We start from the raw sequence: 24142 nt of genomic DNA, 5'->3' as shown, positions 1-24142 counted from the left end.
CGTTAACGTGTGGTGGATAATACACTTCAGAGGCAACATTAGTTGCAAAATCAGTGTTCTACTTTGGAGCAAACTAACTTGCATTGGCTTCAAGGAAAAATAATAAAATAGAATGTGAAACTGACAAAAAAAGATGATAATAGAGAATAATTTCAGACGGTTTAACACTCCCTCACCCTGCGTCCACCTTAGCATTTACATGTATGTTAATCAAATATATATCATTTGCAAGTGATAACTATTGTTTTTGTTTCACACTTTTGCAAATCATATTCAAGGAATTAAAACAAAACACATGTACATATTTCTTCTGAATGTAATACACTACTTTAACATGTTAAATGCAAAGAAACAGTCAAATTATGACTTAGTAAAAAAGACAATCAAATGATGACTCTATTTAATGTTAATTCCATATAACATGCTATTCCTATTCTTAGTAGTACCACTATTTATTTTGATTACACTGTTTCCATATATCATAGTAGTTCTATTTTTGAATCAATTGATACATTTTTATTTATTTGAATAAAAACCAATGGATATATTTGAATATAATATCTTTGATTTCAGTTAGTCAAACAAAAACTTAATTTTTATTTATTTTGTAAACTTACACGAATATTTTTTTCTCTCTTTTAGAAAGTAGAACATATTTTTTTACTATGAATGTTTGATTTTGTCTTTTGACTAACACAATATTATGAATAGTCTTTAATTAGGTCGATTTCTCTGCATCATATTGTATCACTACATCTAGGATCCTAATTTGATATTTCGAAATCTTGCAGTTCAAATTTTTTTAAAACACACACACATACACATTCTGAATAAGAGATTATATGAAGGAATAAAACATAACTTTGAACCAAACTTTTGTTAATATATGATAAATAAACCAAAGGGATACAACAACTGAGAAAACAGAAAAGAAAACTTAAACTTAAACCAGAGTTTTGTTAATAAACTAAAAGGGACAACAACATAAAAATAGAGAACACATTTTGATTATCTTTCATCCAAATCTATTAATCACCCAAATGCCACCCTTTATTCTATGCTACTCAGCTGAAGTCACTAACCAAACATAACCGAACCTAGTTACTTGGTTATAGAAACACATAATGAACCTTCTTGTGACCACCAAGTGCTTGACCGGATTCAAACACTCTGCCACATATTTCACATTTGTAATGTCGAACCATGGCTTGACCATTCTTGTCACAAATCTTCAATCGTTTGGTCTTGTGACTCGTTCGATGACCACCTAATGCCTGATACGAATGCAAAACTTTTCCACATATATCACACGTAAATTTTTTCTTACACTGATTCTCCTTCTCAACTAAATATGTTTCATCGTCATCATCCTCATCTTCATTTTCATCGATATCTTCTGTTAAGACTCTCACATTTGAAGCAACATACTTATCTTTGTCTTCTTTGTCATCATCAGCAGAATCTATATCGATGGACTTTCGAGTATATTCTTCTTTTTCATTTGGAGTTGCTAACAAGCGGTCAATAGCATTCCAATTCTGAGAATTTGCTGGTCTCTGTCCCTTAGACATTGCTACAAGACACAAAGCACCTTCTTCAACCGCTGTTAAAGAACTCGGACACTCATCTACATCCACGACGAACTTTCTCTTGCCTTTTATTTGTTGTCCACCTTCTTCTCTCTTTAGATCTGGTTCCCGACCAACTTCACTTGTGTGGACAGATCTCATCAAAACTGTTTCATTAGGTCTGATATTTGCTGCGAGTTTGGTGGGTGTCTTCAATGTTGGGACGGTCGAGCCAGTTGCTGATTTTGCGTTTGATGCCGAAATTTTCCGACTGTGAGACCTCATGTGACCTCCTAAAGCTCTCCCATTTGGAAATGATTTCTTGCACACTTGACAGTTTCTTGTTTCATTGAGAAGTGAATACATCATGACGATGAAAAAGAAACAAGGAGAAAAGGAAGCTAGAGATTTCTAATGTTTTTTTTCTGCGAGAAGTGTTTGTTTGAATATGTTGTTTTGTATCATTTAGAGGTATATATAGCTGCAGAGACTGAGGAATACGTAAGTACGTGTAGAGTTCTATTCAAAAGGAGTTATCCACTTACCATAAGTGTTTATATGCTCTAACAATTATTTAGCAAACTAATTATTATTCTCTGTTTTTCTTATATAATAGAAATCACCTTTAAATGTTTAGTGTTTTTATTATGTTGCAGCTTAATACAAAAGTTATGGCATGCAAATAATTTTTAGTTTGACTGATAAATAGTTGACTAATTAATACACACGGTACGACGAAAAAAGCCACCAAGTATTAGAAAAATTCATGCTGGTCTCTCTAGCTCGCAATATTTGGGCTAGAAAACACCAAGCCCATTTTAGATGAAGATATCGAAGCCCATGTTATCTACGAGAGGTCACTGTTTTATATTCCAGACTATTTAAAATTCGACTGAACTCGTAACTGAGCTTTTAATCAATCTTACCGTAATAAAAGCCAAATATGCTCAACATATAAGGGGTGTCCACGTAGGATTGTTAATTCCAGCCAATGAGTACATTAGCTTTAGCCACGTCACCATCCACTTCAATTTAGCGTTTTCGTGAAAGAAACAAACCCAAGCATTCTTCCACAATAACACTAGCATCCAACAGCTAATTCTCATTAAATCCCCTTATTTATTCTTTCAATCGAAGACATGGAAGCGTTTTGACTTCCTTCGTTTCTTAGCTTATATAAACTCATATTGATTTCTCTGCTAAATCAGAAACCACGCAAACCCTAGAAGCACATCAAGCAATAGCGACCATTTCCGAAAAATCCACCGGGAGGCTGCAATGGCTCAATTTTTTTCTCACTGGCTTTAGCTGTACTAGAGCTCCATTTCTGCTTAGTACATCTTATGAAAGCAAGAAACACAACTACATGGGAAGTTTAATTGGGCTGGAGCTGCTGCTTATGATTGTGAACAGGTATGAGAACAGTTACCTACAACGATTTAAGTTATATTTTTATTGCAAATCTAATCAGAGACTTCTCTTTCTAGTATATAGTGCTTGCAGTCGTCGACATGTTACTCATCGGGTCAAGGGTTTCGATCCAGTCCCATAAACGTGGATTAATTTGTCACCCAAGAAGATTCAGTAACGCTGCTTGGAGTTGGAAGTTCATCGTAGATTGTTCTTCCTTCTCTTCTGGTATGTATCTCTTGCAGTCCAATTTCTCTAAAGATGTTTGCTTCTCTTATTTTTTCAAAACTTTTGAAATGTGCTTCTTTCTCTGTTTGGAATGTGAAATTGATGACAAAGTTTCCAGCTTTTAAGTCATTATGCTAATGATCATAAAGAGATCAATGAATCTGTACCCTCAGTTAATAGAAACCTTTCTTACATTATTAACAGATCAGCTGTTGCTTAGCACTGCTAAAGGGGAAGCAGGAAAGTATGCGGTTGTTTACCAGAAGCTCGCTCAGAAACACCCTTCCTTCAGAGACAACACTGATCTTATCGTGGTAATCTCTTTGCAGCCTTGGCTTCCGTTCATACCAGACGATGTCATTTGTATTCTCTGGCATCCTCACTCATATACCTGCCTTCGGTTTCCTGTTTGACAACGAAGAAGTTAAAGGCCCTGTGATCCAGTATCTCATCAGACCTGAAGAATGTTTAAAGAGATTTCATCCTATTGATCTTCAGAAACTTCAGTTCGTTGGAGACTCTCTCAAGATTCTGAGACAAGATGTCGAGGAACATGCTAAGGTATTGGGTTTTGTTGGAGCTCCTTGGACACTGCACCAAATGTACTGAGAGCTCTAATATCTAATATAACCAAATTCATCACAGAGTACGTTGTGTAAAAAGTTGAGCACGTAGCTCACTGCATTCAAATATTCGATTCATGGGGGTGGACAGTTGACTCCCGAGATGTGGGAGCCTTGGATCAAAGAGGTATAGTTTAAGTACTTTCCATCTTGAGTTCTTGGAAAGATTCTCTTTTGGTGTTTTAACGTTTCCTTTTTCTCATTTGGTTTGCCAGATCATTCATACTGTAAAAGAGAAGATGTTCAGACACGCCTATTATTTTCTACATAAAATGGAAACAGGGGTCTTCTTCAGCGGATGTTATTGGACTTGACTGGACTGTAGATATGGCTGATGGAAAGAGGCGACTGGGGAGCAGTGTTAGAGACTTAAGAGTCCATGGAAATGTTGATCCATCTAACCTATTATCTCTGGTTCCTGCTTTAACTGAAGAGATTTATAGGTGGATAGTTTACTTTGTTGAGCTGAACGTAATAATTCTTTATATTTAATTCAAGAAACTGAAAGAAAATGTCTTTCTATGTCAGAGTCGTGAAGATTGATGGACCAATCTTCACGGCATATACTCAAACCTAGGACACAGTGTCTTGGTAGGGACGTCAGAGGAAGCCCTGGCTCATTTCTTTGAAACTGCGAGGAGCTTGGCTTACGAAACACTTTTCCTTTTTCATGTTCTTCCTAGATATTTTAGTTCTATGTATAGATTGTATTATACGTACTTATATCAACAAGTATCCACTTAAATTGTTTGTTTCATAGTTTTGTTTATACGGGTCTTAGGTAGATTGAAATTCACATTTAATAATTTAGTGTAATGTAGATGTTATTACCGAATGAAAAACAAAGAGAACATTAAACTTCCGGATCAATCATAAATTTGTGTTAAATTATTTACAAATTTTTAAATTGACAAGAACCAATAAAATGTTATTTTATACAATAATGTTCATTTGAGGTGGTGTACTACGTAGAGAGGCCGTCAAAAATGAAGTGTACTTCGTAGAGAGGTTTATGCAAAACATTTCCAATATTATGCTATGATTCACAATGGTGTATGTCTATCTTATCCTGTAGAGCATTTAACTCCTTCCTCGTCTGCTTGTCATCTGTTCTACTGCCTCTGTCGTGGTCTCCACTGTAGAGTGCGTCACTCTTTACCATGTTGTCAACCAGCTCCTCTGCATCTTCCTCAGTTCTTTCCAAGAAGAACCTATTGCTAACTGTATCCAATCTGGCTCTGTACTTAGGAAGAGCTCCCCTGTAGAATGTGCTCAACAGGCTTTCCTTAGAGAAACCATGGTGAGGGCATTGAGCTTGGTAGCCTTTGAATCTCTCCCAGGCTTCACTGAATCCTTCCAAGCCCTTCTGTTGAAAGCTGGAGATCTCATTTCTCAGCTTAGCAGTTCTTGAAGTAGAGAAGAACTTCTCTAAGAATGCTTTCTTGCAGTCATCCCAAGTGGTGATAGAGTCGCTGGGTAGAGACTTCTCCCACTGACGCGCCTTATCCCCCAAAGAAAAAGGGAATAACTTCAGCTTTAAGGCATCCTCTGACACACCATTGGTTTTTGACAATCCACAGTAGCTGTCGAACCTGTCCAAGTGATCGAATGGGTCTTCTAAAGCCAAGCCATGATATTTGTTGTTCTCGATCACGTTGAGTAATCCTGACTTGACCTCAAAGTTGTTGGCTGCCACAGCCGGTGCTTGGATTCCCAGTCTATGACCATGAATGTTGGGCCGGTCATAAGTACCAATGGGTCGAGCTGCCCGCGGTTGATGTTCTGCCCCTTGTGGTGGATCTGCCATATCAATATCCAATCTATGCAAGTGGGCTTGTTCTTCTTCTTCTCTTCTAGCTCTAGCACACACTCTCTCTAAAGCTCTGATGTCTACTACTATTGGAACTAGGTTTGATGGACCCCTGGTCCTCAAGTTCATACACCTGAAAGTTAAAGGTAGGTGAAGAAGAAGAATCAGTAACAAAATAAAATTAAAATGACTTAGTCTCAAGCAAGTGACTAAATCTCAATGTTCAAATCTACTCAGAATTTGGCAACGGCGCCAATTTGATGTTAGGAGTTTTCAAGGCTCCTAAGACAAATGATGTAGTATAAAAGATTGCCGAACCAATTCTAAGGGATTTCAAAGCACCGAGAATGCAAGTACGTACTTAATCTAAATGCAACCGATAATTTGGATGGTTTTAAACTACTACTAATAATAGAATGCAATAACAAAATAATAAAACAATAAAAGAAGTGACTTTCTTTGGTTATGATAAAAGAGAACTCATGGGTATAGGAATTAGACCTTGGGTGATCAAGTTTCGAACTAAGGATGGCAAATGATCAATCAAAATATCAACCTTAAGCTTAGACACAATCTTAAACAAACTCTATGTCTAGATGAATGTTCATTTACTAACATATTTCAAACATCAAATGTCTTTGGTTGAATAATATGAAAGCAATCATTACTAACAAGTCTATTGGCTATCTTAACACCTTTAACAACAAATGTCTTTGGTAAAGTATGTTAAAAGCTTAGGAGAGTTGTCACAGACATTTCATCAAACACCTTGTGGGTGGGAAATGCCTAAAAATCAACTTTTGAGAGGCCAACTCAGAAGATGCATTATGAATACTCTACTAGCAATGAATAAGAATGATCTACACTATAACATCCTAGATCTAGCCTAATCACCCTTAATCTCCCTAACCCATGAATTCAAGAGTGGATTACTCACTACTCTTAATGATTCCTCTTAAACCCATATTGGATTTCAGATTAATCATGTAGAGAAATACATATAATAGATTAGAAATCAACAGGATAACATATGATCAAATGAATAAAAGAGATGAACTTTTCAAGAGGTTTTTGGTTGTTTTTTCAAAGATCTAAGATATCCAGCCTCCAATGGCTTACAAAGTATTAAAACATAGGTTTTTTGGAAGTGCAAAACGTGCATACAAATGACCAAAAGGTCCCCGAGAAATCATAATTTTCGTCAGCAAAATAACGCGGAGCGACTTGCAGGTGTCGCTCCGGGAAGTCGCTCCAGGACCGATTTTGGTGTCTCCAGACGAGAGGACGCGAGCGACCTTGGTGTGTCGCTCCAACAGGTCGCTCTGAACATCAGGAGCAACTTCGGCACGTCGCTCTGGGAGGTCGCTCCAGGGTCAAATCTGTGTGTCTCCGGACGTGAAAACGCGAGCGACTTCGTGCGGTCGCTCTGGGAAAGTCGCTCCGGGATGTGGTGCACAGCGACTTCATGTAGTCGCTCTGGGAAGTCGCTCCAGGCAGTGCTCGTCCAAAGATCACTCTAATCACCTCCTTTGAACTCCAAATGCACCCAAATGTCTCCAGGAACTCCATGTGGTACTCCAATACCTAATAGAGACATATGTATGCAAAATGCAACCTAGACATGGCTAAATCCTAATCTATACGATGAAAATGCACATGAATAAATGGATAAAATAATGTAAATATGCAAGATATCAATTGCCGAGGTTGCATGGCCCAGTGGTCATGTATAGTGGCTTGTCCACCTTGGCGTTAGGGGTTCGACCCCTCTTTGCCTTCTATAGTGAAGCTTTCCCCTCTATGAAGATGTAAGGCTATCGGACCGGCCCATTGTGGCCCGAAAGTCGACAAAAAAAAAAGACTATCTGACATTTGTAATTTTAAAAATATAAATACTCTCTTTGGATGGTATAGATCTTGCCAAAGTCAGAAGTGAATATGTTGTCTACCCAAAATTGGAAAAGAAAACAATACACTTAGAGCATCATTAACGCGGTCTTCAGCCTCCGTCTCTTAGGGTTATTACCATTAAAAAAAAAGGAAATTAGATTAAATGCAAAAGAACGTCTCTTATTTAGGGGTTACAAGAGACGGTTTTCTGAAGCACCTGTTGCCCTTTGGGCGTTCATCTCTTTGAGAGAGAGAGAGAGAGAGAGAGAGAGAGAGAGAGAGAGAGAGAGAGAGAGAGAGAGAGAGTCGAAGCAATTGCATGGATGGCTGAAGGCGGCGATGATTCCCAGCAAATGAAGAAGGGAAGCCAGAGCGCTTCAGGCAGAGGCTACTTCTCTAGACCCTTTCTTCCACGCCTCGTGATTTCCTGGCCTCCAACGTCACGAGATGTCTCTCCTCCGCCTCTTCGAGACTGTCTCCGATGACCGCGTCGTTAAGGTTAACGAGACAGGTTAGCACCTTTTCACCGATTCTAAAAGATCCTTGCTTTCTTCGTTCCCAGCTCATGAAACTTCAATTCGGAGTTGCCCATCTTAGGATAGTTCCACTGTTCTTTAATTGAACACTTAATTGAAAAAAACTAAAGAGGTAGATGATATTGTTTATGTCTATATTGGTCACTGGTCTTAATATGGTTTTGTCCTGTGGCAGGGACACGATTGAAGTACAAGCCTTGGTTCACAATTGCTCGCTTTGTGATCAGGACAGAAATTTTGTCGTGAGGAGGTGAATTCAGATTAGTTGCTGGCTTTGAAGATTGTTAATTTTGTTTTGTTTAGCACAAGTATTGTGAATAGCTAAAGAGAAGTTATCAAAGAAAAAATGGATATTTTACTTAATGTTATCAGTTGCCCTGATGTACCCTTTGCACAATGCATTAATTAAACTTGTTGGAAGATTTTATGCAATTGAATCTTGTATTTATGTATGTTTATAATGTATGTGCTTTTGGAGGATTCATAAGCATGAAGGGAAGAGGTCACTTGGGGTAGGGTATCAATGGTTGATGCCGAGAAGAGGTTACTGGTTAGTGCTCTTGAAGATCCTGACAACCAACACTTTGTTCTTCTTTCAGAGAGGTAATGATTTCAATCTTGCTTCTCCTGTACAAATCAAGATCACTTGAACTTTATTTCTCTATATGCAGTTGCATACTTTTGACTACACCTATAGATATTCTTGTATTCTTGTGTCCATAGACTTGTGTTAAAGTTTAATACAAATCAAGATTGAGTTTGCTGTGATACAGATGAATTGGCCACTAAAGGCTGTGGCTTTGTTTCCTCAGCTACTTGGATACAGCATGGAGAAGATCTTGTGCCTAGGTGTAATGTAATCAAAGCTCTCATTGCCAAAGGATTGCTTGAAAGTGAACCCCCTTCGATTCCATGTGTCTTGGCATATACCAATGAAGCCTTCTTAAAAAGGTATGTGATGAAGTACGATGATAAGCAGCTTGTGACTGAGTTATTAGCCAGAAAGAAATGTTTGTTATGTTCTTTCATGATTCAGAAACATCATGATGTTTTTTTTTGTGAATCATATTCATTCATGCAATTAAAACTGGTATATTAATACAATTAAAATGTATAATAATTTTTTTTAAGAACCCTTAATTAAGAGCCTTGCAATGGAGCATAAAAATGTTTGGGTTTCTTAATGTTGTCTCTTAAGTCACTTTTACTACTTTAAAGTATTAAAAAAAAATAAGAACCCCTAAATGGGTCTTTGGGATAATCATGCTCTTATGACAATTATAGTCGTATTCGTTTTATACACTTTTTAAATTCTTTGCTTAATTTATATTTTCCAAATTAAGTAACTTCCTTTTTCAGGGTATGTATAAGAAAATAGTTCCTCCAAATATATAGATTATGTTTTCTTGTCTAACAACATTTTTATTCCCACTCTATTTCTACATAAAAATAAAATTTAGAATAAATTTTCTTGAATCTCACTCTATTTTCAATTTATAGTGAAATAAAATTATTGTAAAAATAGAGTAATGCATTTATCTTTTACAAAATACTACATTTTTAACTTGAAAATGAAATAAGATTTAGAGTAAAATTTAATTTCATTATAAAAGAAAAGGAGATATTTATATAAACTTCCACTAAGCGTAGTGGTTTAGTTTAGTTTTCACTGTTAAAATATTGTCTAGGATGTCCAGTCTCCACTAGACCTTGTATCTATTTAAAGCAAGCTGGAGATGTGAGAGCACATTGAACCATCCAATCCATCATCAAAACATAAAGCAGAGTAGAAACTCTCTCGTGTCTATGCAAACTTCAAGTATGTCGATGAGTTTTGGTCCTAAAATTATCCCTCGCACTAACAAAGTCACTCTCTATCACAAGACCAAGCTTTCTCTTTTACCTCGCCCTTTGCTTCAAAACCAAACTCTTCCTCGAAAACCCACAAAACAAGATTCGTTCTATGTAATGGCTACTAGTAACGATCTTGAGAGTACTCGCCCCTTGGCTCAGTTTGCCCCCACTTTCTTAGGAGATCACCAATTCTCTGTTCCTGTCAATGATTATGTAAGTACATTGCTTCCCGATGTGTCTTCAGACAGAAGTTCATGACTATGTATTGTTAGTTGTAGTTAAGACAGTTAAGATATCCCATTGGCTCATTTTTTAATTTTCTTTTAAGAGCGCGTTATATCTTTTAAATCCATTATGTCATATCGTAACTACATCTAACATGTGTTTCTTACGTCATTTTTTTTTTATAGGAAATCGATGCAATTGAGCATGAGATTGAATCAGTTATGAAGCCGTGTGTAAGAGATATGCTCATATCTTTTCACACCTGTACCAAGGATAAAATTCGTCTCATTCACTTGCTTATCAGTCTAGCGATTTCCCATTATTTCGAAAATGAAATTGAAGAGATTCTAAACAAGGCTTTTGGGGAGCTGGAGATATTAACCGACAATGAAGATGATCTTGAAACAATCTCTATTATGTTTGAGGTTTTCAGATTGTATGGACACAAAATGCCTTGTGGTAATAGCCTTATCCCTTATATTAGTTTCTTTGATTAGCATATATGTTTATTCTTATTTTGACTATATATATATATATATATATATATATAATTCATGTTGATTTCATTGTAGATGTGTTTAAAAGATTCAAAGGGGAACATGATGGAAAGTTCAAGGAAAGTGTAGTTGGAGATGTTAGAGGGATGTTGCAGTTGTACCAAGCATCATATCTCAAAACAAAAGATGAGGATATAATGGAGGAAGCACGGAGTTTCACTAGGACTCACTTAGCAGTGACTACTACTCATCCACATCTCTCTAAGCTCATACAACATGTATTATACATACCTAGATATCGTTGCATAGAGATAGCAGTTGCAAGAGAATACATCTCTTTTTACAAAGAAGAAGAACATCACGAGGAGAAGCTGCTCAAGTTTGCGAAACTCAACTTCAGCTATTGCCAGCTGCATTACATCAAAAAGCTCAAAGCTCTCACTAAGTAATCTCCTTTAGCTAATTCACAAATCATATATTATATTAGTAGGAATCTCACATCAAAAGTGTGATGAGACCAGAGCTATTATAATATACACACAATATAGACCAGTTCAATTTATCATCAACTAGCTTTGAGTTGGTAACCGTAAAACCTTACATATGGACCCGCAATCTTGTTGCGTCCGTCTTGATAATTTCATATGTGATTGCAGATGGTGGAAGGAGATAGATCTTGCATCTAAGCTGCCGTATACCTTCCGGGACAGAATTGCGGAGTACGGTTTGGGCATGGTGGGTATATATTTAGAGCCACGATATTCCCTAGCGAGAGTTATATGCACTCTAATTTCCATGATCATGACGGTTGTTGATGACACATATGGATGCATATGGTACTCTTCCTGAAGTCACAAGTTTCACTGACGCTTTGCAAAGGTACATGCAGCATTTTTTTCATATTGTAATTTAAACCTGAATTCTAGTCCTTTGGGCTGATAAACTTAATGGCTAGGTGGGATATTGAAGCCATAGAAGATCTACCAAGTTATGTGCAAATCATATTCCGTAATTTGTGGGAAATTATTCAAGATATCGAACGAGAAATGAGTTCGCTGGGAAGACATTGCGGTGTGAAGCCAACTATTGATGAGGTACGTAAATGTAATTTATTAGACAAACACAGTATGATGATATACAAGAGTAATGTTGTATGTTTATATCGAAAAACATAGATAAAGAGCCTGACGAAGGAAGGGTACTTAGAGATAGCAAAATGGGCACGAACAGGTCATGTACCAAGCTTTGAGGAGTACATGGAGGTCGGGGTCGTCACAGCCGCAATGGATGACATGACACTCTACATCTTTCTAGGTATGGAAGACTGTGATGAGAAGATAATGTACGAGTGGGTCGCATCCAAACCCGAATTCATCCATGCTTTTAATGTTGTGCTTCGTCTGACGAACGACATAGCCACTTTCGAGGAAGAGCTGAAGAGAGGGCCGGGGAAGTGGCAAATGGAGTCAACTGTTACATGAAACAATATGGTGTTACTCAAGAAGAAGCGGTTACAGAATTAAAGAAGATGATTAAGGATCACCATGAGATAATGATAGAAGAATTCTTTAAAGCCTCATCCACTGTACCACGCCAAATCCTTGTGCGAGTCTTTTAATCTTGCACGTGTGATCTATTTGTTCTACAAGGAGGGTGATGGATTTGGTCATCCAGGTGAAAATCTCAAAGACCAGTTCACATCTTTGTTTACATAAATTTCGTATACAGATATATACGTGGTTTGATTCTCATGAATCTTTTGTCCCAAAAAAGGAATAATAATGCTATGCTATGTAAACGATGTATATGTGTAGAAGCGTAAAAAAAAAACGACAGCATTTTCGTTCCAAAAGAAAGAAAACAAAGTATTCGAATATGGCTAATGGGCCAATGTTAAGTTAATGGTAGGCCCATAGTGGTTATCTCCAGAAGATCGGACGGTGAAGATAGGCATGGTTAACATACACGCGACGTATAATAGCCTAGCCTCGTCTCTTTCCCGCCCGGCGAATTGCCTTCTCTCTCTCTCTCTCTTTCTAATTAGTCTCAGCCGGAGTGAGAAACCCTAGAAACGCGACAAAGCCATGGCGAAATCCGGGGCTCGACCCAGCGCTTCCTTCATCAAACAGCGTTCCGGGTCGGGTACGATCCTAAGGATTAAGCTCGAGAATTTCATGTGCCATAGTAATCTCCAGATCGAGTTTGGCGAGTGGGTCAATTTCATCACCGGCCAAAACGGAAGTAAGTGTTTCTTCCTTCCCAAAAGCTTTCATCTTTACCTCTCCAATCGATTGAATTTACACATACGCATCCCTTATTGAGAGTTGAGTTGGGGGTTTCGCCCAATTTTGAAAATTTTGGTCTTTTTTCACGCTCTGTGGTTGTGTGTGTTGTTGGCAAGGTGGAAAGAGTGCGATATTGACTGCTCTATGTGTTGCATTCGGGTGTAGAGCGAAAGGGACTCAACGCGCTTCCACTTTGAAGGATTTCATTAAAACTGGATGCAGGTTTGTTGTACACTTACCACTTCTTCTTTTTTTTTTTTTTTTTTTTGTTATGCTGCAAACACTTGGGAACTTAATGGTAATCACTTTTCAATTGGAGTTCGTTGCAGCTATGCGGTTGTCCATGTTGAAATTAAAAACCAAGGAGAAGATGCTTTTAAGCCTGAAGTATATGGTGACGTTATAATTGTCGAACGTAGGATAACCGAGTCTGCTAGCTCTACCATTCTCAAGGATCATGAAGGTTAATTCACTTTAGCCCTTCTCTTTCTCAAAGGGGGTTTTCTCTTCTTATATTATGAAACCTGTGTGCTGCAGGGAAAAAAGTAAGTAGCCGAAAGGATGAGCTACGGGAACTTGTTGAACATTATAACGTGAGTTTTTTGTCTTTCATTCAAACTGATAAGTATTAAGCAATATCAACCATATTGCCATATTCATTGGTTGATCTGTCTTATTTACATGTGTAGATTGATGTTGAGAATCCTTGCGTAGTAATGAGTCAAGACAAGAGCAGGGAGTTTCTGCATTCTGGAAATGACAAAGATAAATTTAAGGTATTTGCTGTAAATTGGTTTAAATTAATGTCAACCATATTCAATTTTTTTTTTTTTTTTTTGGCTAAAAGTTTCTGTTCTTTAGTTCTTTTTTAAGGCAACCCTTCTTCAGCAAGTTAATGATCTTCTCCAAAGTATCTACGAGCACTTGAATTCTGCAACTGCCATAGTCGATGAAATGGAGGAAACAATCAAACCAATAGAGAAGGAGATCAATGAGTTGCGTGGAAAGATAAAGAACATGGAACAAGTTGAAGAAATAGCTCAAAAGTTACAGCAGTTGAAAAAGAAACTTGCTTGGTCTTGGGTGTATGATGTGGATAGGCAGCTCCAGGAACAGACCGATAAGATTGTGAAGCTTAAAGAACGCATACCTACTTGCCAAGCTAAAATAGACTGGGAACTAGTAAGTCATACATACTCTTAAATTTGGATGGCTATGGAAGATCGCTGCATTATAGCTATAGTTTGTCCCTGATAACAATGGATTTTATAGCTGTATAAAAAGAGATAGTTTGGTTAAGTGGAGTCTTGATGTATTTGCAACCTTAAGCATTCTTCGAGGACCATGGTTAAGACATATTATCAAGCTTCCTTAAGTTTGGGTGTGGTTTTGCCTCCAAAATGGTTGAGTTGCTTAGAGTATGAACCTTGTAGCTTACTGATTGTATTGCTTAATTCATGTTCTAGAACTTAAACTGAATATATGGCTGAACTCAACTGAAATTTATAGAGAGCTATCTACACAGAGCTGAATATATTGCTTACTTTATGTTCTGGAACTCCAACTGTTTGATTATAACTGTTCAATTCTGTAGGGTAAAGTGGAATCGTTAAGGGATCGCTTGACCAAGAAGAAAGCTAAAGTTGCATGTCTGATGGATGAATCAACTGCGATGAAGAGAGAGATAGAGACTTGTCACCAATCGGCCAAGACGGTATGTAGTGGATGGGATTTTTTTCGTATAGAATTAGCAATTTATCTTCCTTCATTTAACAACATATATTAGGCATATGAAAGTACTGGATTTGCCAAATGTGTTGCATGGCTCAGATATACATAGATTCTCAACGTGGACAGCATGAAAATAACATTTAACGAGATTTAGTTTGGAAAAATTGCTTTGGGTTTAATGAATTTTTAGATTGTGATTTTGATGTATCTTGTCTTGTGTGTTCATGATGTTAATTCTGACTGTAGGCGGCACGAGAAAAGATTGCTCTAGAAGAAGAATTCAATCATAAGCGCAATGGTGTTCAGAAGATTAGGGATCGTGTTAGAAGGCTTGAACGGCAGGTTGGAGATATCAATGAACAGACAATGAGAAACACTCAGGTCCTCTATATTGGTCATTGACAGTATCCTTTTGTGCTCAGTGTCTTGGCAAAACAGTAATGTGTTGTGAAGGTATCTTTCTCATAGGTTGATAATGATGCAGGCTGAACAATCTGAAACGGAGGAGAAACTGAGATACTTGGAACAGGAGATTGAGAAGGCTGAAACACTACTTTCCAGGTGATAATATTAAGTTTTATCATTTCTTTTTTTCTTGTTCCTTTCCATCTTCTGTAGTCTGTCTCATTCTTCTTCAAATATTTGATACCTTTAGATTGAAAGAGGAAGAGAATTCCTTACTGGAAAAAGCGTCAGTTGGAAGGAGAGAGATGGAACACATCGAGGATATGGTACAACTATATACCTATATTTGCTACTTAAATTCCACATGAATATTTATAAGAATTTTCTTTCAAAAAAAAAAAGAAAGGAATATTTATAAGAATCTTATCAGGTTCTTATGCAGGTTGCTTTAATATTGTAATTAACACATTGTTCATTTTTTTTGGCCTTTTGGCTTCTAGATTCGAGACCATCAAAAGAGACAAAATAATATAAACTCCAACATTTATGATCTAAAGAAACATCAAACAAACAAGGTACGGTTTACATGATTTAATTATAATATTTGGTGTTTCAACTGGATATTGCCAAACCTCTTTCGATAAAACCTAAGAGGCACACAATTACATGCATGCGTACTAGGTTACTGCGTTTGGAGGGGACAGAGTCATTTATCTTCTGCAGGCTATTGAGAGACATCATCGTAGATTCAAAAAGCCTCCAATTGGTCCTATTGGCTCCCATGTGGTGAGTTTTTATTTGTTTTTTTTTTTGCAAATCTGTGCACCAAAACAATTAATGGAATATTTTGTGGAATCAGAAATCTCACAAAATATCTTCTAATGGTGTTATGTTTTGCAGACGTTGATCAATGGCAATAAATGGGCGCCTGCAGTTGAACAAGCTCTTGGAAACATGTTAAATGCATTCATTGTGACTGATCATAAAGATTCTCTCACTTTAAGAAGCTGTGCTAATGAAGCCAATTATAAAAACCTTAAGATTATTATATATGACTTTTCGAGACCAAGGTTTTAATCTTTTCTTTTAACCTTTTAAAATTAGTGAATGTGTAGCTTATGACGCAAAATTTGCTTTCTCTCTTCATTTCTGCAGGTTAAATATACCGAGGCACATGATTCCTCAGACAGAACATCCAACAATTCTCTCTGTTTTGCATTCCGATAATCCAACCGTTCTTAATGTCTTGGTGGATGTGGTAATCTTACTTTCAGATTTCCCCTCAGACTGACTAATTTTCTTCTTTCTTACAATTTTATATGACGGTATACTTATTTTGGTCTTGTTTTCTGGATATTTCAGAGTAATGTTGAGAGGCAAGTGCTTGCAGAGAACTATGAGGTGGGAAAGGCAGTTGCTTTTGGGCAAAGGCTCTCAAATCTGAAGGATGTTTTCACTTTAGACGGATACAGAATGTAAGTAACTTGTTAGCTTTGGCATGGAAAGTCTCTCTATATCTTCACTTGCAAACAAGAACAACTCGTTTACAGAGATCTTTTGTTCTTTTTAATACCTTTGTGAACGTGACAAAAGGGATTGACTTGAGATAATCTGGGGGATAGATGAGGATCTTCCCCAGTCATAACACTAATGTATCTACTCTTACCTCAGGTTTTTTCGTGGGCCAGTTCAGACAACTCTTCCTCCTATTCCTCGTAAACCTACGCGACTATGTGCTTCTTTTGATGACCAGATCAAGGATCTTGAAATAGAGGCTTCTCGAGGAAAAAGCGAGATAAATCAATGCATGAGACGTAAGAGGGGAGCAGAGGAGAATCTCGAAGAACTTGAGTCGAAAATCCGCACACTGAAGGTAAATTTGAATTCATTGATTAATCCAGTGGACATGTCGAGTCTGATGTTCCCAGTCGTTAGGCATCTTAACTGAAATGATTAGCTTGTTTTCACAACATTTTTGGCATATTCCTTTCTTTGGTATATACAGAAGCACCGAAGCCAAGCAGAGAAAGTTTTGACGACAAAGGAATTCGAGATGCGAGATTTGAAGAGCACAGTCGCTGCGGAGAATGAAGCATCATCGTCTTCAAGTGTTAATGAGCTTCAACTTGAAATCATGGTTTGTTTGCTGGTGACGATACTATTTTATTGCGATTGGTTTCACCAAGGTATTATTCCTTAAAGTAGGTGTTTTTCTTCTAATTAATATATCAGAAAGAACGAGAAGAGATGGAGGAGAAAGAAGCTTTCCTTGAGAAGCTCCAGATGTGCTTGAAAGAAGCTGAACTAAAAGCTAATAAACTTAATGCTTCATTTGAGAACTTACGTGGTATGTCTGTGATAGACCATTGTTTCTCAAAACCATTGATAGATCATCTTGATTGACCGACTGACTTTTATTCTCTCATTTCATCCGAAACGTGCATGCAGAGTCAGCCAAGGGTGAAATTGATGCCTTTGAGGAAGCAGAGAACGAGCTAAAGAAGATTGAGAAAGATCTTCAGTCTGCCGAAGCGGTACCCCTCCTCGCCTCTATGTTTAAAACAAATTGATCTTGTACTTGCTTTGAATGTAGAAGGTAAGCAAGCGTTATTCTGTTTCAGGAGAAAATCCATTACGAGAATATAATGAAAAACAAGGTCCTACCTGATATCAATGAGGCTGAGGCTAATTATGAGGAGCTTAAAACTAAGCGAAAGGTACACATAAGTAATCATGACAGCCCGTTAGTATTTTTTGTTTTCATTTTATCTTTCGGTAACAAATTACATATGCTTAAATTTCAGGAAAGCGACCAGAAGGCCTCTGAAATTTGTCCTGAGAGTGAGATATTGTCTTTGGGTCCCTGGGATGGGAGTACTCCTGAGCAGCTCAGTGCTCAGATTAACAGAATGGATCAGAGACTTCATCGAGAGAACCAGCAGTGTGTATTTTTTAGTATTGTCTTTCAGCTCTTCCTTCAAACGTAAAGGACCTGTGACAGTAAACCACATGCTTCATTTTTTTGTTTGGTGCAGGTTTTCTGAATCAATCGATGATCTTAGGATGATGTACGAGAAACTAGAACGAAAGATTGCAAAGAAGCGCAAATTGTACCAAGGCTATCGAGAAAAACTCATGGTTGAGCCTTTGCAGATCTGTTTATGTTGAATCTTTTTATGTGTTGTTGTTATAGCTGCATCATTTAATATTCATTACTGTTTGATCAGGCCTGTAAAACTGCTCTGGATTCGCGGTGGGGCAAGTTTCAAAGGAATGCATCTTTGCTTCGGCGCCAGCTAACGTGGCAGTAAGAGTTGCTTTCCCTTATTGCCAACCACATAGATAAACTTGTAGTTCGGTTGTCTCTTTAAGATTTTTTTTCTTCTGTATGGAGCTTTCTTTGATTTTGATATTCGAAGCAGATTCAATTCTCACTTGGGAAAGAAAGGTATCAGTGGACACATCAAAGTCAGTTATGAAAATAAAACTTTGTCCATAGAGGTAAGTGACACTGCTATGCTTAAGATATCTATGACTTATGTGTCCATATTATTACATAATCTGATTGATGACTTTTGTTTCCGACAGGTTAAGATGCCGCAAGATGCAACAAGTAATGCCGTTCGAGACACCAAAGGTCTTTCAGGTGCAGCTTCCTTCTCCACTTAAAAAAAAAACCCCAACATATTGTTATATACAGACAACATTTCCTATATTGGACATTGGTCATCTAAGACACAGCTCCTATCTTGAATTTTCAGGAGGAGAACGTTCTTTCTCAACTTTGTGCTTTGCATTAGCTCTTCACGAGATGACAGAAGCCCCATTTCGAGCAATGGATGAGTTTGATGTGTTTATGGTATTATGTCCTTCTGAGAATCCTTTCATTACATTGGGATGAGAGCTTTACTGAAATAAACCTTTTTTGTTTTAACCTCTCTGTTCTGTAAATCTAGGATGCTGTAAGCCGGAAAATCAGTTTGGACGCTCTGGTGGATTTTGCAATTGCACATGGAGCGCAGTGGATGTTCATCACTCCTCATGATATCAGGTAACACAGATTAATTTTCAACACCATTGAACTCTGTTTTGAAGTTGATGTTTTGATGAGACTCACACACTTGTGCTCTGTTACAGCATGGTGAAGTCGCATGAGAGGATAAAGAAGCAGCAAATGGCCGCTCCTCGTTCTTGAAATTGAAATAACCTTCTCCTTTCTATGTAAAATATTAGTTTATAAAGGTGTACACACTTTGCTTGCAGATTTCCAAGTATTATTAGTTCATAATTTATCATCAATCTGCTTTTTTAACAAAGTTAATTTTTTTCGTTTTATATTATCGCATCTCATGCAAGTTTCTAGTTTTTTGAAAGAGATGTTCATTTTGTAAATTATTAATTACGCTGTGGTGGTCATAGTAAAAAACATGCCATTAACATCAGAAAAAAAAAAACTCAGTTCTTGATCAAAAAAAAAAAATTCAGTTCTACAGATGCAAAAAAATTGTAAAAGACAACCCTTATTTATATACTACTACTTTATTTCATTGCTTATGCAAGAAGAGAGACGACTAAAACATTCTGCAAGTCCCATAGATACTTGGAAAATAAGAAAACAAGAACCGGTTGGTTCAACATACGACTACACTTGGCTTCTAGGCAATCCGATGCACAAATCAGTTTCAACGTCCGATATGTTCATGTTTTCAAAAGCAGATGATGATGATGCATTATTTTTACTCTCTAGGCTCCTCGACTTCATCCACAAGGGTTTTTCTTCAAACTGAAATAATAACAAGTTTATTTTCCTAAATTTCATGGGAAAAAAAAAAAACTCAATAATCCGAGAGAGAAAAACAAAATATTCATGAGATGCAGTTTTTGATGGACTGTATATTTTTCAGTCTATCAGTTTAAAATTTATCCATAAGTAGTATTAAACTACCATAACATTTTTTATGAAATTTAAGAAAAAATTAAGGGTTTTCCCTACTAAAGAATCAAAGCGGTAGTTGATGTTTTTGTTATGAAATTCAAACCCTGGCAATATTCTATTATCCACATTATGTAGCAGTTAGGTAAATTCAGAGTAAAATCCATGGTTCAATAAGTGTGGGTGTGCATGCATGAATGAATACATGCATATGTTCTTGGGTAGTATTTATATTCGTCTGTGTTATACCATTTCGTGCAGCGTAGTTCTCTCGTTCACTAGCTCTCTCGTTCCTGCAATCTAATGAGATCAAACCAAAAACACACACGCAATTAATGAAAATTAGAAAGTAAATGCCACTAAGGATTTTGACTAAAGTACAAATTAGTATATTACCTCCGCTTTTAGTTTCCCTACCTCTTCTTCATGCACCTTAGCCTGCCAAAATTTTGGTAGAACCCTGAATGAGCTAGGTTGGTTTGATATCTAATCACTTAGATACGATCAGACGTCTCATAGAACATATATAATACCAGACATCCTCTAGAACAACACCGCTAATTATAAGACCCGTTATTGTTAAACACCTTAAGACAAATCATATATATTATTTTTTATTAATTCTCTATGTATGTTTACCTTTCTTGATCTGATAAGAGTAAGACTTTTCTCAATTTGGATAGTTATTTCATTGAGCTCATCCACCGAACATGAACCTAAATATTGCCCCATAAGCTTCCTAATTAAGATGCATATTATCGCGTTCATGAATGTATTCACAATCATACATTACGTTAGAAACATATATAGTAGATATAGATATATCAGAAGCTAACCGGCAATGAAGTTGAAGAAGTTCAATACTGTTCACAATTACCGTTACTTCGTTCTTGAGATCCTGCACATCGTCCTCTTCTTGGAGTCTCTCCGCATGAAAATATCCACTCCTATATATCTCACATTGTTCCATCATCTTCTTCATGCTGAATAATTTTCAAGTTAATTAACCTTTTCATCGTTAATAATATTATTTATTAGCATGTATATTAAATTCTGAAAATGTTATCAACAAGAACATGCACACATGCAAGAATCATGGAATGTTATGTATACATCACATATTTGTTCAACGTAAAATTAAATTCACATTGTAAATACTAGACACGTACGCTTGACCTATCTTAGATATAGTATAAATCTGTTAGGAGAAAGTATGTACATATAAATGTACTCAATATGTTACCGGCCTACTTGGGGGAGAAGAGATTGCAAAACAAAGATCTGAGATATATACCAGCGTAAGTAATATATATGTTTTGGTTTCCTATTTATACTAACCAATGATACTTATAAGCACGACGGCATGACCTATTTATACTGTACCAACCTACAAACTCAACAGCAAAAGCTTTAAATATCATACTAGGCTACACACGCCTTTTCAGTGTACTAGGCCTGGCAAAAAACGACCGGAACCGAACAGAAATGCCTGAAACCGGACCGAGACCCTCAAGTATCCAAACGGTTCCTATATTTCTATATCAGAAATAACCGAATTGAATTGGAACCGAATCGAAAACCGAACGGGTATCCGAATATATTAGAATATTAATTATATATACATATAACATAGTTAAATATATATTAATAATTTAAAAATCTGTTAAAAGTGCCAAAAAATATTTGAAAATAAATAATTTATTATAAAGTATTCGAACTACCCGAAAGTATTCGAAACTATCCGGATAGTATTATCCGAAATATCCAAAATAATCTGAAATATCCTAAATTTTTATTTAAATCATCCTAATTTTTTTGATATTTTATCCTAAATAACCGATATTTTACCCGAACTATCCGAACTACCGGAACCAAATGATAACCGAATTTTTTACAAGTATTTTTTGGTTCCTAGTTGTACTATCTGAATCGAACCGAACCCGAAACTCTGTCAAATAAATGGATCCTTCTACCCGAACTACCGGATACCGAAATATCCGAACCGAACCGAACCGAACCGAAACCCGAAATGCCCAAACCTAATACATACCAACAATTTGATCGATTGAAATTATCAAAACCATTTGTAAAATTCGAAATTATGAATGAAATGGATTGCAAGAGATTTTGTTGGTTAATCATCAAAACTCATTTCAGATGTAGCTAAGTGGCGATAATATGTGGTCTCACATAACTGATCAGTACTGGGGTTTGATAATCATTTGAAACTCCAATATATTTGGATTGTTATGGATTTGTTTTAAGAAATCTAATTGCCTACTTAAGATCAACACAATTAAGAATCATGAAAACTGTCGAGGGACAAATTTTGAGACCCTGGCAGACAATAGAAATCCACAAGATTTTATCTCATAAATACATATATTGCAGGGATTTTAAAACGGTCCAATCGTACTCTTAAAGTATGGCATAAACACTAGGATTATTTTAATATAATTATAAAAATGCAAGTTGTTTCAGCATGAGTTCCAAGGCATACTAGGTTCAAAGTTCAAGAACACTTTTTTGGAAAGCCCTAAGCTATTTGAATTCATTTATATAAAAACTTAATTGAGTTATGGAAAAGCATTTGGTAAAATTAATTGTGATGAAAGTTTGATTTCATACAAATAAAAACTTCGTTAATTAATAAAGTAAATTACAGAAATTTTATATGACCAAGATTTTTTTATAAAAAAAAGTCATATATATTGTTGAAAAAATAAATTAAGCAGGTGCATTTAGCTATCATTTCTCTAGTAGATATTTGGAAAAGAGTTGGAGAGAAAGAAAGCTATATATCTCTACTAACTACAAGAATAAATAATCAAAGTAAAGCAAGGATAAAACGATTCATCGATGATTATTGATTGGATTAGAGGTTTTTATAAATGCAAGATTGCTTACTCGGAGCTAGCGAACTCGTATAGTTTTCCTTTCTGAGAAAAGACAATGGCTGCAACTTGAGCATCGCATAGAACTGAAAGCTCGTGAGCCTTTTTCAAGAGACCTTTCCTACGCTTGGAGAACGTGATTTGCCTGCTTGTCTGGTTCTCAATTCTTTTGATCTCGATCTTCCCTCTCACCATCTTGTTCCTGTCAAGATTAGTAATCCGTATGAAACCCTAAATCTAAGGATTTTTAGAAAGAAAACGAACTCACTTGGATATTGTAAACCAAACCAAGAAGCTATCTCTTAATAACAAGAGGAAGATCCAAAGACGAGATCAGTTGTACCACAAAAGTCAAGGTGATAACTTCCCTAAAGGAAAGAAGATGAAGAAGATCTGGGAAACATAAAGAAACCCAACCAAATCCCTTTTTATAAAATCTGTCAAGATTCGCTTAATTAAAAGGACTTCAAGAATAGCAGAAAGCGACCAGGAAAATATGTGATATTTTTATTGAACTTAAAAATATGTGATATTAATCAGAAAGAAATTCTAATAAAAAAAAGATATGCAAATGAATAAAACTGACTCATAAATTAGATCCCTTGCTGACTGAGTCTCTTTTTGGTCAAACTCTCCTAATGCAGGGAGGCACAAGGGAAACCCTAATTAAGTTCAATTAGTGTTGTTTTGCCTTCTAATATAGTTACACTCATGAAAAAATATATGTTATTTTGCCGATGGCACTTCGATTATCTCACGTTGCTTTGCCTGATGGCAAGCAGAAATAAGTAACTTTGAAGTTTTTGACTATAAATGTTTTATAAATATATACAAACACTACAAGAAAACATAATCTTAACGAGGGCGGTTTTCCTCGTTATTTCGTTGTAAAAGAGGCTTTAAGACGAATTAGCGAAGAAACGCGTTTGCTCGTTACACGTCCGTCGTAACACATATTTCCTCGCTAATTCGTCGTAACTTAGCGAGGAATATATTCCGTCGTAAAGACGAAGTAGAACGATTCGTCGTAAAGACGTCGCTACAATTCCTCGTAAGGACGTCGCTACAATTCCTCGTAAATAACTCGAAAACAGTTCCTCGTAATCTACACGTAAATACCTTGAAAGATTTTCCTCGCAAAATACACGTAACAACCACGAAATGATTTCCTCGTAAAATAGTCGTAAACATTTCCTCGTTATTTCCTCGTAAATAATTCCTCGTAAAATACTCGTAAACTGTTTCTCGTCATT

General features: G+C 36.5%; 3 protein-coding genes, 1 non-coding gene and 2 pseudogenes across 6 annotated transcripts; 4 read left to right on the top strand and 2 right to left on the bottom strand.

The window, feature by feature from the left end:
* Positions 1-847: 847 nt before the first annotated feature.
* On the bottom strand, positions 848-3992 carry LOC106398661 (zinc finger protein ZAT1-like). The gene has a single exon (XM_048762039.1). The coding sequence runs from the start codon at positions 1935-1937 to the stop codon at positions 1110-1112; it is 828 nt and encodes a 275-aa protein (XP_048617996.1). The 5' UTR covers positions 1938-3992; the 3' UTR covers positions 848-1109.
* Positions 3338-3962, top strand: LOC106398662 (annotated as a pseudogene).
* A 1129-nt stretch (positions 3993-5121) lies between the features above and the next one.
* On the top strand, positions 5122-5228 carry LOC125590819. Its single transcript, XR_007326821.1, has one exon. It is a non-coding gene; the product is annotated as a small nucleolar RNA R71 (small nucleolar RNA).
* Positions 5229-7634: 2406 nt separating this feature from the next.
* On the top strand, positions 7635-12396 carry LOC106401229 (annotated as a pseudogene). Its single transcript, XR_002659893.2, has 9 exons — positions 7635-8040; positions 8241-8668; positions 8878-9016; positions 9754-10132; positions 10330-10603; positions 10717-11086; positions 11298-11520; positions 11597-11735; positions 11817-12396. The product of XR_002659893.2 is annotated as a terpenoid synthase 25-like (transcript).
* Positions 12397-12625: 229 nt separating this feature from the next.
* Positions 12626-19427, top strand: LOC106428085 (structural maintenance of chromosomes protein 6B). Its single transcript, XM_013868828.3, has 28 exons — positions 12626-12882; positions 13043-13148; positions 13256-13389; positions 13464-13519; positions 13616-13702; positions 13788-14108; positions 14521-14640; positions 14904-15038; positions 15142-15218; positions 15313-15388; positions 15563-15637; positions 15744-15848; positions 15963-16132; positions 16218-16320; positions 16425-16537; positions 16734-16935; positions 17068-17199; positions 17295-17409; positions 17511-17596; positions 17684-17779; positions 17867-18003; positions 18098-18200; positions 18290-18369; positions 18485-18563; positions 18651-18708; positions 18824-18921; positions 19019-19113; positions 19200-19427. Exons 1-28 carry the CDS (start codon positions 12726-12728, stop codon positions 19255-19257), a joined length of 3174 nt encoding a protein of 1057 aa, XP_013724282.1. The 5' UTR covers positions 12626-12725; the 3' UTR covers positions 19258-19427.
* A 195-nt stretch (positions 19428-19622) lies between these two features.
* On the bottom strand, positions 19623-23942 carry LOC106400163 (MADS-box protein AGL71-like). 2 transcript variants are annotated; one of them, XM_048762038.1, is made up of 7 exons: positions 23158-23942; positions 22903-23091; positions 20832-20978; positions 20635-20734; positions 20392-20433; positions 20245-20295; positions 19623-19845 (listed from the first exon to the last, which is right to left on the bottom strand). In XM_048762038.1, the coding sequence occupies exons 2-7, from the start codon at positions 23082-23084 to the stop codon at positions 19705-19707; spliced, it is 663 nt and encodes a 220-aa protein (XP_048617995.1). In that variant the 5' UTR covers positions 23085-23091; positions 23158-23942; the 3' UTR covers positions 19623-19704. The 2 variants fall into 2 exon arrangements, with proteins under 2 accessions (XP_048617995.1, XP_013696014.1); XM_013840560.3 differs by having other exon boundaries at positions 22903-23942.
* Between the last annotated feature and the right edge of the window lie 200 nt (positions 23943-24142).

This window comes from Brassica napus, chromosome C7 (genome assembly GCF_020379485.1).
Source record: "Brassica napus cultivar Da-Ae chromosome C7, Da-Ae, whole genome shotgun sequence".
Classification (NCBI taxonomy): Eukaryota; Viridiplantae; Streptophyta; class Magnoliopsida; order Brassicales; family Brassicaceae; genus Brassica; species Brassica napus.
This window is presented reverse-complemented; position numbering and strand designations above follow the sequence as displayed.